The 18,767-nt window shown below is 42.8% G+C and overlaps 1 protein-coding gene across 1 annotated transcript in view; it reads right to left on the bottom strand.

The window, feature by feature from the left end:
• Nucleotides 1-343: 343 nt before the first annotated feature.
• The window catches only part of camk2b2 (calcium/calmodulin-dependent protein kinase (CaM kinase) II beta 2), a 77,192-nt gene continuing 58,768 nt past the window's right edge, over nt 344-18,767 (bottom strand). The window contains exons 15-21 of the mRNA XM_085792532.1: nt 16,140-16,205; nt 13,346-13,390; nt 11,968-12,016; nt 6,267-6,342; nt 2,616-2,710; nt 1,576-1,812; nt 344-566 (exon numbers count right to left, since the gene is read on the bottom strand). Of these exons, the coding sequence (XP_085648658.1) occupies nt 1,577-1,812; nt 2,616-2,710; nt 6,267-6,342; nt 11,968-12,016; nt 13,346-13,390; nt 16,140-16,205 (567 nt within the window). The 3' untranslated portion in view covers nt 344-566; nt 1,576. The remainder of the gene's footprint in view (nt 567-1,575; nt 1,813-2,615; nt 2,711-6,266; nt 6,343-11,967; nt 12,017-13,345; nt 13,391-16,139; nt 16,206-18,767) is intronic.

Raw genomic sequence — 18,767 nt, 5'->3', positions numbered from 1 at the left:
AGGTTTAGCCCAGGTTTAGTCCAGGTTTAGCCCAGGTGAAGTCCAGGTTTAGTCCAGATGAAGTCCAGGTTTAGCCCAGATGAAGTCCAGATGAAGTCCAGGTTTAGCCCAGGTGAAGTCCAGGTTTAGTCCAAGTGAAGTCCAGGTGAAGTCCAGGTTTAATCCAGGATAAATCCAGGTTTAGTCCAGGTTTAGCCCAGGTTTAGTCCAGGTTTAGTCCAGGTTCAGCCCAGGTTTAGCCCAGGTTTATTTCAGGTTTAGTCCATGTTTAGTCCAGGTTTAGCCCAGGTTTAGTCCAGGTTTAGCCCAGGTTTAGCCCAGGTTTAGTCCAGGTTAGCTGCAGTGTCAGACTCAAGACAAGACGCAGGTTTAAAGAGTTTCTTTCTGGAGCTGATCGACCCCGGCGTCACCATGGAGACGGTGGGGGCGGGGTCAGTGTGTAGGAGGCGGAGTCAGTGTGTAGGAGGCGGAGTCAGGAAGTCATGGTGTCGATCGGTTGGTCGGTTGGCGGTCGAGGTCATAGAAATGATCTCTGCTCGGCTCCGCCTCCTCGCAGTCGCACAGATCTGGAGGGAAAACACAGAAACTGGTTTTATTATTGGTGCTGTTGAGTTTCTACGGTGGCTCAGAGAGGACAAAACACTGAAGCTTCAGAAAACTCAAACTGATTCAGAAAGAAGCATCAAAGGTGATGATGTCATGTTTTCATGAACATAGTGACAGTATATTTACATGCGTAATATGTCTTGGTTTAAATGTGTGTATTTTGTAAGTTCCATTTGTTGTATCCACCTTTTTCCGAACGTCAAAAACGTAAGCGTAAGCGTATTTTGGTGTATGTGTGGACCCCAGGCAGCTAATGGGGATTTGAATAAAGTAATACATGAATGATTTTAAGCAGAACTATGCTATTTCAGCTGTAATTATTGTGGCTCAGAGACACTGTGATGGTTGAGTGACCTATTATGAGGTGAACTATCGCAAGAAACTGCTTTACGGCAGTACGAGATAAGAACGCAGATGACGTCATGCATGTCGTGAATTGTGATTGGTTTGAGTTCGGAAAGTCGGAGGAAACCATGGAAACACGAAATGTTTGTAGGCTACTGATGAAGTTCGGCTTGTGGCTAACACGGAGCTAATGCTAACATGGACACACACCATGGATCTTTTATAAGACAATGTAATACATCATGACACACACGCGCCTTCGCGTTTTGGAACCTTTATTCATGTGTGTCTATATGTCTGTGTCTTTGTGTCTGTATGTGGCCGCGTTAGCGTTAGTGCCGTGTAGGGTTAGCTCCGTGTTAGCATTAGCTCCGTGTTAGCACTAGCCCAATGTTAGCAGGGCTTAGCAAACACCGCTCTCTACCTTCAGCAGCTTCCTTGACAGTGACATGTGCCTCCCAGAAGTCAAGTAGAGCAGCAATTAATTACAAAAATGTTTTTTTTTTTTTTTTAAATGATCAATCTAATCTGATCTGGGGCCAAAACAAATAAATGAAACAACATATTTAAAGGGCGTTTGCTGCTAAAAAAAACACCAAAGTCAACATGTATACCATATGTCACCTCATCCCTGCAGCGGGGCGGCCGGAGCTCCTGAGCAGTGGAAGTGGACGTTCTGCCACCGACTGTCCCGGCGGTGCCACACCCTGGTCTCCTCTGATTGGCTGGAGCGAGGCCGACCCTGGCCGTCCACGAACTGCGTCAGGCGGATGTAGGCGATGCACGCCGCGTCGTCGCCGATCATGTGCACGTGAGGGTTGAGGATGGTGGTGTGGATGGGTTTGCTGTTCTTGGAGAGGACTGGAGAGAGAAAGAAATAAAGAAAGACAAAGAAAAAAAGAAAGCAAGCAAGCAAGAAAGAAAGACAAAGAACAGAAAGAAAGAAAGAAAGAAAGAAAGAAAGAAAGAAAGAAAGAAAGAAATTAAGAAAGAAAGAACAGAAAGAAAGACAGAAAGAAATAAAGAAAGACAAAGAAAAAAAGAAAGCAAGCAAGCAAGAAAGACAAAGAACAGAAAGAAAGAAAGAACAGAAAGAAAGACAGAAAGAACAGAAAGAAAGACAGAAAGAACAGGAAGAAAGAAAGACAAAGAAAGAAAGAAAGAAAGAAAGAAAGAAAACAAGACAGACAGAAAGAAATTAAGACAGAAAGAAAGAAAGAAAGAAAGAAAGAGAGAAAGAAACAAAGAAAGGCAGAAAGAAAGACAGACAGAAAGAAAGAAAAAAAGACAGAAAGAACAGAAAGAAGGAAAGAAAGAAAGAAAGACAGAAACAAAGAAAGATAGAAAGAAAGACAGAAAGAACAGAAAGAAAGAAAGGACAGAAAGAAAGACAAAGAAAGAAAGCAAGAAAGAAAGAAAGACAGAAAGAACGAAAAACAGAAAGAAAGAAAGAAAGAAAGAGGATAGAAAGAAAGAAAGAAAGGAAGGAAGAAAGAAAGGAAGAAAGAAAGAAAGAAAGAAAGAAAGAAAGAAAGAAAGAAAGAAAGAAAGAAAGAAAGAAAGAAAGAAAGAAAGAAAGAAAGAAAGAAGAAAGTTTTAAATTAACCATCGACTCTTCAGTTGATAATAAAACACCAGTCTGTGAAGGTGAACGCTGATCGTACGGTTGTCAAAGTAGAATCGGTGGAAGTCCATCCCCTCCACCAGGTTCCCCAGACCCTCGGGCTCAAACGAGGTCAGACCGGGGTCACAGATCTTCCTGTGGAAACATCAAACATCATGTGGTTAAAAATACTGTAAAAAGATAAAATAAAATAAATAAACACCATGTTTTAAAACGAGAAACACAGAAAAAAGACAGTTTACTGTGCTGCTCAGTTTGGCTCCGCCCCAATTTGGAGATGTCCAAAAAAATACTTTCAGCCACTGTGACTTTTATGGAAGCTCAAGTCTAAACGGGAAAAAATAAACTCTGACTTCATATCTCATTATTTTAATCATAATAACTCATAATTATAATCTAATAAGAAACAATAGTAACAAAGTTTATTTACATACTGCATATAAAACACATGATACCTTTTGCATATTTGTGTTCATTTTCTCTCCTTATATCTAAGATATCTGACCCACAGACCTCTTTTGTCTTAATAAAGTAAGATTAGACTTCTTTATTAATCCCATTATGGGAAATTTGATAGAATCTGAGTCAGGAGCTGCCAAAAGGATATCATCCACGTACTGAAGAAGAGTAATGCCCTGTGGCAAGGTCAAGGATTGCAGCTGTTGTTTCAAGACATGATTGAAAATTGAGGGAGAGTCAATAAAACCCATAGGGAGGCGAGAGTATGTATACTGTGCACCCTCATATGAAAAAGCAAACATCTGCTGTGAGTCTGGGTGCAAACTAAAGGTACACAGAAAAATGCATTTCCCAAGTCAATGCAAGAGAAAAAGTGTTGTTCTGGTGAGATAGCATTCAGCATGGTGTATGGGTTCGGTGTGTCATAGTTGGTGGGAACAACCACCTTGTTTATCGGTGTTACGGCCAAAGGGGGTTCGGCCTTGTCTGTGTCTCTCTCCCTCTCCTTGTTCCCTTCACAGCTCCACCCAGGCCTCAATCACCAGAACGAGGCTCACCTGGGCTGGCCAGCTAAATACCCTGCAGCTGGCACTGGAAGACGGGGGCAGTGCGTGGGGACTGCTGGGCTTGCCTGCCTCCCATCATGGCTTTTGTTTGTTCTATTTTGTTTGTGTTATTTGTATGTTTTATATTAAATCTCCTTTTAATTAATTTAGTGCCTTTGTGTTGTGTTTGGTTCATTGTTTGGGTCCATTGTTATGCCCCTCTGGGCCAACGAAGTTCTGGGGCGTAACAATTGGGGGCTCGTCCGGGATACGCCCCAGAACTTCGTTGGCCCAGAGGGGCATAACAATGGACCCAAACAATGACCCCAACACAACACAAAGGCACTAAATTAACTAAAAGGAGATTTAATATAAAACATAAAGATACAAACAAAATAGAACAAACAGCCAAGCCCAGCAGTCCCCACGCACTGCCCCAGTCTTCCAGTGCCAGCTGCAGGGTATTTAACTGGCCAGCCCAGGTGAGCCTCGTTCTGGTGATTGAGGCCTGGGTGGAGCTGTGAAGGGAACAAGGAGAGGGAGAGAGACACAGACAAGGCCGAACCCCCTTTGGCCGTAACAATCGGTCTGAGATCATGGACCAAACGATAGTCAGGTTTACCAGGTTTTGGAACAGGATTGATTGGAGTGTTCCAATCGATCCTGATTGGAACACACTGATTAAATAAATCGCATCACCAGTGATTCGTGTTCTCCAGGCTTCTTTGGATTTATCAATTGATTCATTAGTTATTGTTAGAAACAGAGAGGAACTCTGATGCACTCGGTAATCGACTGGTCAGGGCTTCTGCATCAGTAGGAAGCAGCTGGAGGAGAGTGGCTGAGTTGTGTTTTTTTCAATAGAAACCAGGCAGCCTGGTTTTATGGGATGGGACCCTGTTTGTACTGTTGATGAAGTTTGTTTGCTGTTCTGAGCATTATTTGTGGCTATGAGCAGCTTTTTGATCGCAGTTGGCCGGTGGCTCCATAGACAGCAGTCTGTTTCTATCTGACTGTCTGAGCTCAGGTCGCTACAACTGGAGAAGTGGCATGACACGGTGTTTCTCGCACCACGGATGAAAGCGGGGCAACTGGTTTAAGCTCTATCAGACCCCCAGCATTTTGGTCAATGGGAAAGGAGCCAAATGCCGATTGTTAGCGGGTCGACCCGCGTTTAAAAAACCTGCGTCGACCCGCTAATTTTAGTGGGAAAGCGGCTTTATATAACATAAACAACATACATAAACCAACAGTTAAAGGGACAACGAGGAGTTTTAGGAAGCGAAGTGTTTCCACACTACATTTATGAGCCTCCGCGCACCGTGAAATTCTTTGACCGGGTCAAGACAGACTCATGTTTTCATTCATCAAGAATTAAAGTCAGAGGTTGGAAGACGATCACATACCGTCGTAGTTCCCACCATAAACGGAGATTCATACGGCGGCGTTATTCTCATGACTCGCCACGAAACCGAAAGTAAAGAAACGCTGGTCGGCTCGCCCAGCATTTCCACCACCACTAATAATAACAAAACAAAACCATAGATTTATCTAAAATGGAGCCATTAACAAGTGGTATCGTAGATTCATCCACATTAATATGATACTTTTTTATTGTCGCAGAATTTTTCATTCTGCCGACGGAGAAACTCCTCGTTGTCCCTTTGTTTTTATTCTGTCTTATGCTTCTTTTTAAAATGTTTTGTCTTTATGTAAAGCACATTGAGTTGCCTTGGTATGAAATGCGCTATATAAATAAAGATGCCTTGCCTTGCCTTTAACTGGCCAAAAAGGTAAGGGGATCAAAAGATTACAGAAAAGTTCTGAAAAAGTGACGAGATGTGTGTCTAAATATTGTTTCTACTGGGTTAGAACAGGGGTTAAACTTACAGAGGAATGTCCCTTTAAGTTTTCATAACTGAGAACCTCCAGGATTTTTTTTATTTTCATAATGACATCCCCTCCCTCCTCTCCCCCTCCCGGCCGGTCGGCCCAGCATTACTCTTAATTGAGTGGTGGTGGGTAGAAGGGGGTGGGGGGGGGCAGAGGATAAAACAATGGCTGTAATTACACTTTAATCTTTTAATACAAAGACAGAGCACATTTGCATGTCAATCAGATTAATGGTTCCTGAGCTTTAACATCACACAGTCGTTGTTCTGCTGCTGCTGCTGTTGACTCTGCTCGGTTTAAAGGGACAACCAGGAGTTTCTATTTGGTTCTAAAAGAGTCTCATATTAATGTGGATGAATCTACGTTACCACTTGTTAATGGCTCCATTTAGATAAATATATAAATATATAGTTTTGTCTTTATCGTTATTTTGTTATTACTGTATTATCTAGTGGTCGACTCGCCCAGCATTTCCTAGTTTTGGTTTTGGTCATGGGAATAACGCCGCTGGATCATCGTTCATTATCGGAACTACAACGGTATCTGACTGTCTTCCAACCTCCAACCGACTTTCATTCTTGATCAATGAAAACATTCTTGGCAAATGTTTTCTCTTTCTTTCGTCCGTCTTGCACCGGTCCAAGAATTTCACCGTGTGCACGCTGAGGCTCATGGGAAATGTAGTATGAAAACACTTTGCTTTCTAAAACTCATCATTGTTCCTTTAAATACAACAACAAAAGAGGATATAAGAATAAAGTGTGTGTGTGTGTGTGTGTGTGTGTTGGACTCACGCGTAGGCCTCAAAGTCTCCATTGTTGACAGCTTCGATCAGCTGCTCTGTGATCTTGATGATTTCCTGTTTGCGAGCTGCAGCGGTGAAACAAACAAACACCGAGTGTGAGTGAAGCTCAGGTCCCGACAGACACTTCACAATTAAACAAACTCTCAATCTATATCCTTTATTTAACCAGGTAAAAAAACTCATTGAGATCTAAAAACCTCTTTTCCAAGAGTGACCTGGCCAGGACGGCAGCACACAACAGCTCAGTTGCACATCACACAAGACTCAAATAAAATACAATCACACATTTCAGGAAAACATGATTAAACAACGCAATCACACGATCCGATTGAGCTCAATTCTCTGTCTATTATAATTGACCTGAATTCACCCCGAGTTACAAGATGTGTCAGTTTCAAGTCCTTCTATCTGCACATCGTTCCAGGTCGACGGGGCTGAACATTTAAAAGCCTTTTTGCCCAGTTCTGTTCTCACTCTCGGGACCTGCATCTGTATAATGTCCTGAGAACGCTGAGGCCATATCGGCTGAGGTTTTTACACATGTGTAAACACAAATATGTAGGCAAAAGTCCAAGAACAGATTTATAAATAAAAGTCAGCCAATGAGAGAGTCTACGGACACAAAGATGGACAATGTGTGACGGCATATAAGGAACAGTGATGTACACGGTAGCTGCAACCAGTAATAAAACGCAAAGCACAGTGATATACAGTATCCAGTTTCTTTAAAAACTGATCAGTTGCGTTCATAAAAAGCAGCAGGTCTCCGTGGTCCAACAAGGGTAAAAAAGTCTGACTTGCAACGAAAAACATGATTTATTCCTAAAAAAGAAACCCTAATTTCAGTTTCAGTTTAGAAACGAGTTTGTCGATGTGCAGTTTAAAGGACATAAAAGGTTCTCATCAATTAAAATGCCTAAGTATTTATAGGATGTGACCATTTCAATTTCTCTCAAAAACTCTCTCTCTCATACACACACACACACACACACACACACACACACACACACACACACACACACACACACACACTCACTCACCTAGGAGCTTGTTACTCATTGTTACTCATGTCTGTGTCATGTCTTCAGGCTCAGAGTCAAATCTCCTCCCTCCATGTAAGAAGCCTGCACCTCCTCCTGCTGCACCTCCACTCGCTCCGTGTCACATGATAAAACTCTTCTACTCTGCTTCTACTCTTCCACCTCCATCCATCCATCATCCATCATCATCATCCTCCTTATCCTCCTCCTCCTGCTCTTCATCATAACGGTGGTTTGCATGCGACCGGTTTGCAGCACTGAGCTCACAGCTCTATTCTTGTCCCGGCGCTTTGGATCAGATTTATTTACCGTGTCCTTCCCCCGGCGCCTCCTCCTCCTCCTCCTCCTCCTCCTCCTCCTCCTCCTCCTCCCGACACCGACAGGAGGAAGGCTTAACTCGCTCTAACTAACCCTCTAACCCTCTCTCTCTCTCCCTCCCTCCCTTTGTTTCTGTTGCTTCCATTCATGGCTGTGCTCATCTGTTCATCAGGAGTAAAACTCTGCTTCCACCTGTTTTCTCCTCTCTGGTTTGACTTTTACAAGTGTTAAAAAACTAAGCTGTAAATATTTCTTTCTCTTGTTCCACTTAGACAGTGTTTAAATTCTGATTCTGAAATTAATTTCTTGTGTGAATATCCACTTAAATTACATTTGAATGTATGTGACACCCCCCTTTGTCTTTCCTGAACAGGAACTTTTGGTAACTCTTTAATTTACAGGCCGTTTATTACGTAATAATGTCTAGAAATAGCCAAGAAATAGTGTTCAATTTTTGTGTGGAGGATTTTTTTGTCTTTGAGTCATTGTTCATCTATTGTGGCATGTCATGTGTTGAGGCTATAGTCCTCTCCACGGTTCGAATCCCGCACCGAGCGGTCCCACCCTGCGTGTCATTCCCCTCCTCTCTGCCTCCCATTTCCTGTCTTTCTCAACTGTCCTGTACATTAAAGGTGAAAAAGCCCCTAAAAATATATTTCCAATTTCATAGTAATGCTGAGAAATATCGCCAAGAAATAACAATTGATTGCGCTGAAATAGCTCAGAAATATTCGTCAATTTCAAGGACTTGGTGGAGAAAAATTCTGGCCTTTTTATTCCCAAAATATAAGCATGAAAAGCATGTGTAATCTTAAAACATGACATTGCTATGAAATTGACCGCTATTTCTAGGCTATTTCTAGGCTATTTCTTACAACGGAGTATTAGGGCCACATTGACAAATAAAAAAATCACAAATTTCGAGAATAAAGTTGTAAATTTACGACTTTATTCTCGTAATTTACGACTTTATTCTCGTAATGTTATGACTTTTTTCTCATAGGAAATTTACGACTTTATTCTTGTAAATTTACGATTGTCGTTATTCTCATCATTATTGTTATCATCATGCTGTCTCTCCTCTCTCCTGTGACATCGTCCTGCACAGAGTCGCTGAGCTAAAGTGAGGAAACTGTTGATGAAGATAATCCTGCATAAAGATTTCCTGGATCTACATCTTTCAGTGGATTAACAGAAATGTAATATGTTGCTCTCTGCCCCTCCCTCTCTCCCTCCCTCCCTCCCACATGCATCCATCAAGTTTGGATCAGATCAGTTCAGGGGCCTCATTTATCATTGTGGATACACGCTTTTTTACACGCTCTTTCCCCCATTTTGTGCGTACGCACTTTTCTCCGCCTAATTTGGGATCTATCAAACCAAAACTTGTCGGGAGTAAGTGCAAAAATTTACGACCAGTCCGACCATGGCGTACCGGCATTTACACGCTTTTTGAAGAACAGGAGGAATTGGCGACGCCGCTGCAGAGTCAGAGAACTGCAGTGTGAGAGGGAGAGAGGAGCGCGGACACTGTTTGAAGTAACAAGTGGTGGTGATGATGACCCTCCCCCCCCCCCCCCCCCCCCCCACCACCACCACCACCACCGCACACGTGTTGACGTCGGCACTTTAGCCTACATGAAAAGCACAGCGACTCTGATTTTTCCCCTGTGCATTTACACTAGTTTGCTCCTAAATACTGGCTTTATAAAACGAATTTCGTTTTCTTTTGATATCATATTGATATTTTTCCCCTTGCATGTAGGCTACAACTCTTCCACAACCCGTCTGTCCAGTCTGGAAAATAATTACTGCGACGTGCGTGTGTTACGTAGCCAGACTGGACACACACAAGCAAGCAGCAAGCCCAATAATGTCGGAGCAAATCAAAGCAAATGAGAAAACATGATCGATATTTTTTGTGTGAATAATATTTATTGTATTTAACAAAAATGGGTGCTGCCCAACATCATTTTAGGAAAAGTCACAGACTGGTGGACTTCAATGTTTTTTTTTTTTGTTTGTTTTTAATATATAGCTATGCACAAATGAAAATCAAATCTTCCAGTGAACGGAAGTTGGGGGTTAGTGGAAAGGGGTGCAAAGTAGTAGGCTACTGACTGGCAGTGGAAACCCTGCTTTAAATTATTATGACATAATCTAAAATAAGGGGCAGAATAAATATCATTCTTCTTCTTTCTGTTCTGTTTCATTTAGATTTGGGAGTTTTTTGTTTTTATTGTAGCCTTTCAATGCAAGATGATGTTTCTGACTGATATTGCCGTGTTACCGTGTATCTCGCTTTCAGAGAAATTCCGCTTCTTTCTCCGCTCTCCGTCCGTCTGTTGTCTTCACCGTCTTCCACTGACGTCATTCCACACGTTTCCAGAGTGCACATGGCTACTTAATATGCACGTAACTGATTTGCATTGACCACTTATGGTTGCGTGGGGCCGTTTAGGGGGCTGGGTATGAGGCGTGTTCTCATCCACGCTTTTCTCAGGTCCGGTGTGATCTATCAAGGGAAATACCGTGCAGCCGTGTGTACGCGGAGTTTGATAGATCTGAAAAGAGTGTATATTTTTTGGTCGTACGCACATTTTGCCTTTCCGTCGTACTGAAAATTTAAGAGGACTTTTACACGCTCTTTGATAAATGAGGCCCCAGGACTTTTTGTCTAATCCTGCTGACAAACAAACAAACCCACTGACCAGCTGCACGGTGCGTTCAGGCTCAACGTTAACAGCAACGTAAAACTCAGCCACAGCTGCTCAGCGCCACATTATTCAAACAGCGACTGCAGCCGTTAAAAAGCAACATACACGTTTCTACTGAAGGCTATATTGTTCTTCATTCATGTGTCTGCAGATGTAATATCCTGTATATAGGCTAATGCACCAGCCTCCACATATACAGTGTCATCATGCAAAGGTTTATTGCTAACATTTTCTTTCGTGTCTTGCCTCACTCCCGAGTCCATGACCAGCAGATAGACACCATCCTTTCGACTGTGCGTGCAGTAACAAGGGAGATAGAGCCGTATCGCCCGTAATTAGCTTAGCTCAAACACTGGAAGTGTATGGGTAGTGTTAGCCTGCCTCCACCTAAAGTCGCTAATTAGCTTAGCTCAAACACTGGAAGTGTATAGGTAGTGTTAGCCTGCCTCCACCTAAAGTCGCTAATTAGCTTAGCTCAAACACTGGAAGTGTATGGGTAGTGTTAGCCTGCCTCCTACCCGAGCTGAAATCAGCAGTCAGAAGCTGATTTCATTTTAGCTCTAAACTCTGTAAATATATCACTTTATCCACATTTCAAACATGTTTAGGAGAGAAAGTAGCCGTTTAGATCAGCAGTGTGTCGTTAATTTGTCTAAATACCAGCTGTCTACAATTTTGTTGGGACGAATTCGGCGCTACTCAACCTAGCCGTTGTGACCAACACACTTCCGGTTACTTTCACAAAATAAAACACCCGTTGCCCTTTACATACAGAAAACCATGAGGATATAATTTGTGCTTTTACTTTGAAATAGGAAGCTAACCTACCCTCGATGTAGCTAGCTTGAACCAAAATAAAGCGTCTTTGCTTGAACCCTCCGTTTTGACCGATCTCGTCCCGTTAGCGGCATTTGACCGCTCAAGATGCCTTACCGGAGAGTTTTGTCAGCTCTGAGACGAAGATCGGCCCGCCGGTTTCCGTTTAGAGTTGCTGAAGAGTTTCTCTGATGACTTTAGGTGGAGGCAGGCTAACACTACCCATACACTTCCAGTGTTTGAGCTAAGCTAATTAGCGACTTTAGGTGGAGGTAGGCTAACACTACCCATACACTTCCAGTGTTTGAGCTAAGCTAATTAGCGACTTTAGGTGGAGGCAGGCTAACACTACCCATACACTTCCAGTGTTTGAGCTAAGCTAATTAGCGACTTTAGGTGGAGGCAGGCTAACACTACCTATACACTTACAGCGTTTGAGCTAAGCTAATTAGCGACTTTAGGTGGAGGCAGGCTAACACTACCCATACACTTACAGCGTTTGAGCTAAGCTAATTAGCGACTTGAGGTGGAGGCAGGCTAACACTACCCATACACTTACAGCGTTTGAGCTAAGCTAATTAGTGACTTTAGGTGGAGGCAGGCTAACACTACCTATACACTTCCAGTGTTTGAGCTAAGCTAATTACGGCGATACGGCTCTATCTCCATGGTTACTGCACGCACAGTGGAAAGGATGGTGTCTATCTGCTGGTCATGGACTCGGGAGTGAGGCAAGACACGAAAAAAAAAAAATGTTGGCGTATTCCTTTAATGTGAACAGCAAACTTTTGAGTCCTACCTTTCACATCCTCGTCCTCGATGGTTGTGTTGCTGCTGTCAGACGATTCCTGCAAAGTGCACAGAAAAGAAAACGTCAATTAAACACACAAACACTGCTACACACACTCATGAATGCATGCACACACACACACACACACACACACACACACACACACACACACACTGGTACACAACTGCATCAGCTCTTCAGCAACACAACTCTGTAAATATTAACACAACAACTTTGCGATGAAGAGCAGACGACGACACTGAGCCACTGATGACATCACTGATGACATCACTGAGCTCCACGGCAACAACCAAGCTCCGCCCACTTCACACATGCAGGTAGACACACACACACACACACACACACACACACACACACACACACACACACACACACACACAGACACACACACACACACACACACTGAGACCACACACTTCCTGTATAGAGGAACAGAGTGAGGATGATAGATGAGTAGAAAGAAGAGATGGAGAGAGTAGGAGGAGGAAGATGAGGAGGAAGAGGAAAGTAGGATGGGAAAGAAGAGGAGATAGAGGAAAAGAGAAGGAAGAAGAAGAGAAAGGAGAAGAAGAAGAGAAGCAAGAGGAAATGTGGAGGAAGAAGAAGAGGAGGAAGAGGAAAAGAGAAGGAGGAAGAAGAGGAGAAAGAAGAGGACCAAAAGGGGGAGGAGAAGGAGGAAGAAGAGAAAGGAGAAGAAGAAGAGAAGCAAGAGGAAATGTGGAGGAAGAAGAACAGGAGGAAGAGGAAAGGAGGAGGAGAAAGAAGAAGAAGAGGAGATAGAGGAAAAGAGAAGGAGGAAGAAGAGGAGAAAGACGAGGACCAAAAGGGGGAGGAGGATGAGGAGGAAGAAGAAGAGAAAGAAGAGGAAGAAGAGGAGGACCTAAAGGAGGAAGAGGAGGAGGAAGAGGAGGAGGAAGATGAAGAGAAAAAAGAGGAAGAAGAGGAGGAAGAGGAAAGGTGGAGGAGAAAGAAGAAGAAGAAAAAGAAGAGGAGATAGAGGAAAAGAGAAAGAGAAAGAAGAGGACTGAAAGGAGGAGGAGGAGGAGGAGGAGGAGGAAGAAGAGGAGGAAGAGGAGGAGGAGAAAGAAGAAGGAGAAAAAGAGGAGATAGAGGGAAAAGAGAAGGAGGAAGAAGAGGAGAAACAAGAGGAAGAAGAGAAGGAAGAGGAAAGGAGGAGGAGAAAGAAGAGGACCGAAAAGGGGAGGAGGTGGAGGAGAAAGAAAAAGAGGAAGAAGAGGAGGAAGAGGAGAAGGAAGAGGAGGAGGGGGAGAAAGAAGAAGAAGAAAAAGAAGAAGAGATAGAGGAAAAGAGAAGGAGAAAGAAGAGGAGGAAGAGGAGGAGGAGGAGGAGGAGGAGGAGGATGTACCTTGGTCCCATCTATTGGATTATGGATAACAGTAGTCTGAGGCTCCTAGAGGGAGAATGGAGAGATGAAGAGGAGGAGGAGGGATGATGTTGTTGTTGTTGGCATGACGACAGAGTGAGAGAAGGAGAGATGAGTTCAATACTTTCATTCAGAGGAAGAGAAGATCCACAGATGAACTCACCGATGTTCATCAACTGTTACTAAACTCATCGCTGACACTTTGTAACATCAACTACTACGACACTGTTACTCATCACTCACATTCACTCTCTTTACTCGGTCAAGAAGATTGTTGATTCTTTTCCTTTTTAACCAATTAATCATCTTATATTAACTCAAATTCAACCTGTCAGTCAGGAGGAATAAAGTCCTAAATTTACAAGAATAATGTCGTAAATTTATGAGAAAAAAGTCGTACATTTCCTACGAGAAAAAAGTCATAACATTACAAGAAAAAGTCGTAAATTTACCAGAATAAAGTCATACATTTCCTACAAGAATAAAGTCATAAATTTACGAGAATAAAGTCGTAAATTTACCAGAATAAAGTCATACATTTTATACGAGAAAAAAGTCATAACATTACGAGAATAAAGTCGTAAATTTATGAGAATAAAGTCATAAATTTCCTACGAGAAAAAAGTCATAACATTACAAGAATAAAGTCATAACATTACGAAAATAAAGTCGTAAATTTACGAGAATAAAGTTGTACATTTCATACGAGAATAAAGTCGTAAATTTACAAGAACAAAGTTGTAAATTTATGAGAACAAAGTCGTACATTTCATGCGAGAAAAAAGTTGTAAATTTGCGAGAAAAAAATCCAAAATTTATGAGAATAAAGTCGTACATTTCCTACGAGGAAAAAAGTCATAACATTACGAGAATAAAGTCGTAAATTTACGAGAATAAAGTCGTACATTTCATATGAGAAAAAAGTCATAACATTATGAGAATAAAGTCGTAAATTTACGAGAATAAAGTCGTACATTTCATACGAGAAAAAAGTCATAACATTACAAGAATAAAGTCGTAAATTTAGGTGAATAAAGTCATACACTTCCTACGAGAAAAAAGTCATAAATTTACGAGAATAAAGTCGTAAATGTACGAGAATAAAGTCGTAAATTTACGAGAATAAAGTCATACATTTCCTACAAGAACAAAGTCGTAAATTTACGAGAATAAAGTCATACGTTTTCGAGAATAAAGTCGTACATTTCATGCGAGAAAAAAGTCATAACATTACGAGAATAAAGTCGTAAATTTACGAGAATAAAGTCGTACATTTCCTACAAGGAAAAAGTCATAACATTACGAGAATAAAGTCATACATTTACGAGAATAAAGTCGTACATTTCATACGAGAAAAAAGTCATAACATTACAAGAAAAAGTCGTAAATTTACCAGAATAAAGTCATACATTTCCTACAAGAATAAAGTCATAAATTTACGAGAATAAAGTCGTAAATTTACCAGAATAAAGTCATACATTTTATACGAGAAAAAAGTCATAACATTACGAGAATAAAGTCGTAAATTTATGAGAATAAAGTCATAAATTTCCTACGAGAAAAAAGTCATAACATTACAAGAATAAAGTCATAACATTACGAGAATAAAGTCGTAAATTTACGAGAATAAAGTTGTACATTTCATACGAGAATAAAGTCGTAAATTTACAAGAACAAAGTTGTAAATTTATGAGAATAAAGTCGTACATTTCATGCGAGAAAGAAGTTGTAAATTTGCGAGAAAAAAATCAAAAATTTATGAGAATAAAGTCGTACATTTATGAGAATAAAGTCGTACATTTCCTACGAGGAAAAAAGTCATAACATTACGAGAATAAAGTCATACATTTACGAGAATAAAGTCGTACATTTCATACGAGAAAAAAGTCATAACATTACAAGAAAAAGTCGTAAATTTACCAGAATAAAGTCATACATTTCCTACAAGAATAAAGTCATAAATTTACGAGAATAAAGTCGTAAATTTACCAGAATAAAGTCATACATTTTATACGAGAAAAAAGTCATAACATTACGAGAATAAAGTCGTAAATTTATGAGAATAAAGTCATAAATTTCCTACGAGAAAAAAGTCATAACATTACAAGAATAAAGTCATAACATTACGAGAATAAAGTCGTAAATTTACGAGAATAAAGTTGTACATTTCATACGAGAATAAAGTCGTAAATTTACAAGAACAAAGTTGTAAATTTATGAGAATAAAGTCGTACATTTCATGCGAGAAAGAAGTTGTAAATTTGCGAGAAAAAAATCAAAAATTTATGAGAATAAAGTCGTACATTTATGAGAATAAAGTCGTACATTTCCTACGAGGAAAAAAGTCATAACATTACGAGAATAAAGTAGTACATTTACGAGAATAAAGTCGTACATTTCATATGAGAAAAAAGTCATAACATTGTGAGAATAAAGTTGTAAATTTCCGAGAATAAAGTCATACATTTCCAACGAGATAAAGTCGTAAATTTGCAAAATCTATTAGTAGAACAGAAATGTCAAATTACATCAAAAGACTAAAATGAGACTAAAACTAAAATTCACACTGCTTGTATGTCATCTTAGATTTCCCCCCCAAAAACGCTTGTCTAAACGCAGAATAAATGTCCGGAGAAGGGGACGCCTTAAAAACTCCTTTAACTTTTGGTAAAAGCTGCACAACCTGAAGGAATACACAAAGTCAGAGAGCAACAATTCCACTGTCCACACAGACACACACACACACACACAGACAGACACACACAGAGCAGCGTACCAGAGCAGCAGAGGCAGCGCTGCCTTTGGGGCTGGTGACTGTGTTTCTGCTGCTGTTGGTCTGAGGCTGCAGGGAAACACACAGAGCTACATGTTAGTGATGCTGCTGCTGCTGCTGCTGCTGCTGCTGCTGCTGCTGCTGCCATCTGCTGGTGAGGAAGAGGATGGAGCATCGGTAAACACACACACACACACACACACACACACACACACACACACACACACACACACAGAGAGAGACTTGGATCTATTTGAGAGGTTTCACTCCGTTCATCATGTCACAGAGTTTAGAAACGCTCCCGTTCAGCAGAATGAAAAAACATCTGAAACATCTGTATCATCTGTATCATCTGTAACATCTGTATCATCTGTAACATCTGTATCATCTGTATCATCTGTAACATCTGTATCATCTGTAACATCTGTATCATCTGTATCATCTGTAACATCTGTATCATCTGTAACATCTGTATCATCTGTAACATCTGTATCATCTGTATCATCTGTAACATCTGTATCATCTGTAACATCTGTATCATCTGTATCATCTGTAACATCTGTATCATCTGTATCATCTGTATCAAAACAAAGGAGGAAGAGGAGGAGGAGAGGAGAAGAAGAGGAGAGGAGGAGGAGAAGAAGAGGAGGAGGAGGAGAGGAGAGGAGGAGGAGAGGAGGAGGAGAAGAAGAGGAGGAGGAGGAGAGGAGGAGGAGGGGAGGAGGAGGAGGAGAAGAGGAGGAGGAGGAGAAGAGGAGAGGAAGAGGAGGAGGAGAAGAGGAGGAGGAGGAGGAGAAGAGGAGGAGAAGAGGAGGAGGAGGAGGAGGAGAGGAGAGGAAGAGGAGGAGGAGAAGAGGAGGAGGAGGAGGAGAAGAGGAGGAGGAGGAGGAGGAGGAGGAGGAGGAGGAGGAGGGGAAGGAGGAGGAGGAGGAGGAGGAAGAGGAGGAGGAGAAGAGGAGGAGGAGGAGGAGAAGAGGAGGAGGAGGAGAGGAGGAGGAGGAGAGGAGAGGAAGAGGAGGAGGAGGAGAGGAGAAGAAGAGGAGAGGAGGAGGAGAAGAAGAGGAGGAGGAGGAGAGGAGGAGGAGGAGGAGGAGGAGGAGGGGAGGAGGAGGAGGAGAAGAGGAGGAGAAGAGGAGAGGAAGAGGAGGAGGAGAAGAGGAGGAGGAGAAGAGGAGGAGAAGAGGAGGAGGAGGAGAGGAGAGGAAGAGGAGGAGGAGGAGAGGAGGAGAAGAGGAGGAGGAGGAGAGGAGGAGGAGGAGGAGGAGGAGGAGAGGAAGAGGAGGAGGAGAAGAGGAGGAGGAGGAGGAGAAGAGGAGGAGGAGGAGAGGAGGAGGAAGTGAGGAGGAGGAGAAGGAGGAGAGGAGAAGGAGAGGAGGAGAAGAGGAGGAGGAGAGGAGGAGGAGGAGAGGAAAATAGGAGGAGGAGAGGAGAAGGAGAGGAGGAGAAGAGGAGGAGGAGAGGAGAAGGAGAGGAGAAGGAGAGGAGGAGAAGAGGAGGAGGAGAGGAGGAGGAGAAGAGGAGGAGGAGGAGAGGAAAAGAGGAGGAGGAGGAGGAGAGGAAGAGGAGGAGGAGGAGGAGAGGAGGAGGAGGAGAGGAGGAAGAGAGGAGGAGGAGGAGAAGAGGAGGAGGAGAAGAGGAGGAGGAGGAGGAGAAGAAGAGGAGGAGGAGGAGAAGAGGAGGAGGAGAGGAGGAGGAGGAGAAGAGGAGGAGGAGGAGAGGAGGAAGAGAAGAGGAGGAAGAGAGGAGAAGAAGAAGAGGAGGAGGAGGAGAGGAGGAAGAGAGGAGGAGGAGGAGAAGAGGAGGAGGAGGAGGAGAGGAGGAGGAGGAGAAGAGGAGGAGGAGGAAGGAGAAGAGGAGGAGGAGGAGAAGAAGAGGAGGAGGAGGAGAGAGGAGGAGGAGAGGAGGAGGAGGAGAAGAGGAGGAGGAGGAGAGGAGGAAGAGAAGAGGAGGAGGAGGAGAAGAGGAGAGGAAGAGGAGGAGGAGGAGAGGAAGAGGAGGAGGAGGAGAAGAAGAGGAGGAGAGGAAGAGGAGAGGAGAGGAGGAGAAGAAGAGGAGATGAGGAGAGGAGAAGGAGGAGGATGAAGGAGGAGAGGAGGAGGAGAGGAGGAGAAGAAGAGGAGGAGGAAGAGAGGAGGAGGAGGAGAAGAGGAGGAGGAGGAGGAGAAGAGGAGGAGGAGGAGAAGAAGAGGAGGAGGAGGAGGAAGAGGAGAGGAGGAAGAGAAGAGGAGGAGGAGGAGAAGAGGAGGAGGAAAAGAGGAGGAGGACGAGGAGGAGGAGGAGGAGGAGGAGGAGAGGAGGAGGAGGATGATAGGAGGAAGAGGAGGAGAGGAAGAGGAGAGGAAGAGGAGGAGGAGGGAGGTGGAGGAGAGGAGGAGGAGAGGAAGAGGAGGAGAGAGGGAGAGAGAGGAGGAGGAGGAGGAGGACGTGAGAATGAAGAGAGGAGATGAGGAAGAGGTGGAAGGAGGGGGATGAAGGAGGAGATGAAGGGAGGAGGATGAAGGAGGAGTTGGTTCAGAGAGGATGTAAATGTTTACAGTGTCCATCGTCACTATGAGTTTAAACAGCTCTTTGTGTACAGTTACTGTCTGTAATGTGTGTTGGCTTTACTGGGGAAAGAAAGTCTTTTATAAT

The sequence above is a fragment of the Trachurus japonicus genome, chromosome 12 (assembly GCF_045865225.1).
Source record: "Trachurus japonicus isolate A0001 chromosome 12, Traja_1.0".
NCBI lineage: Eukaryota > Metazoa > Chordata > Actinopteri > Carangiformes > Carangidae > Trachurus > Trachurus japonicus.
This window is presented reverse-complemented; position numbering and strand designations above follow the sequence as displayed.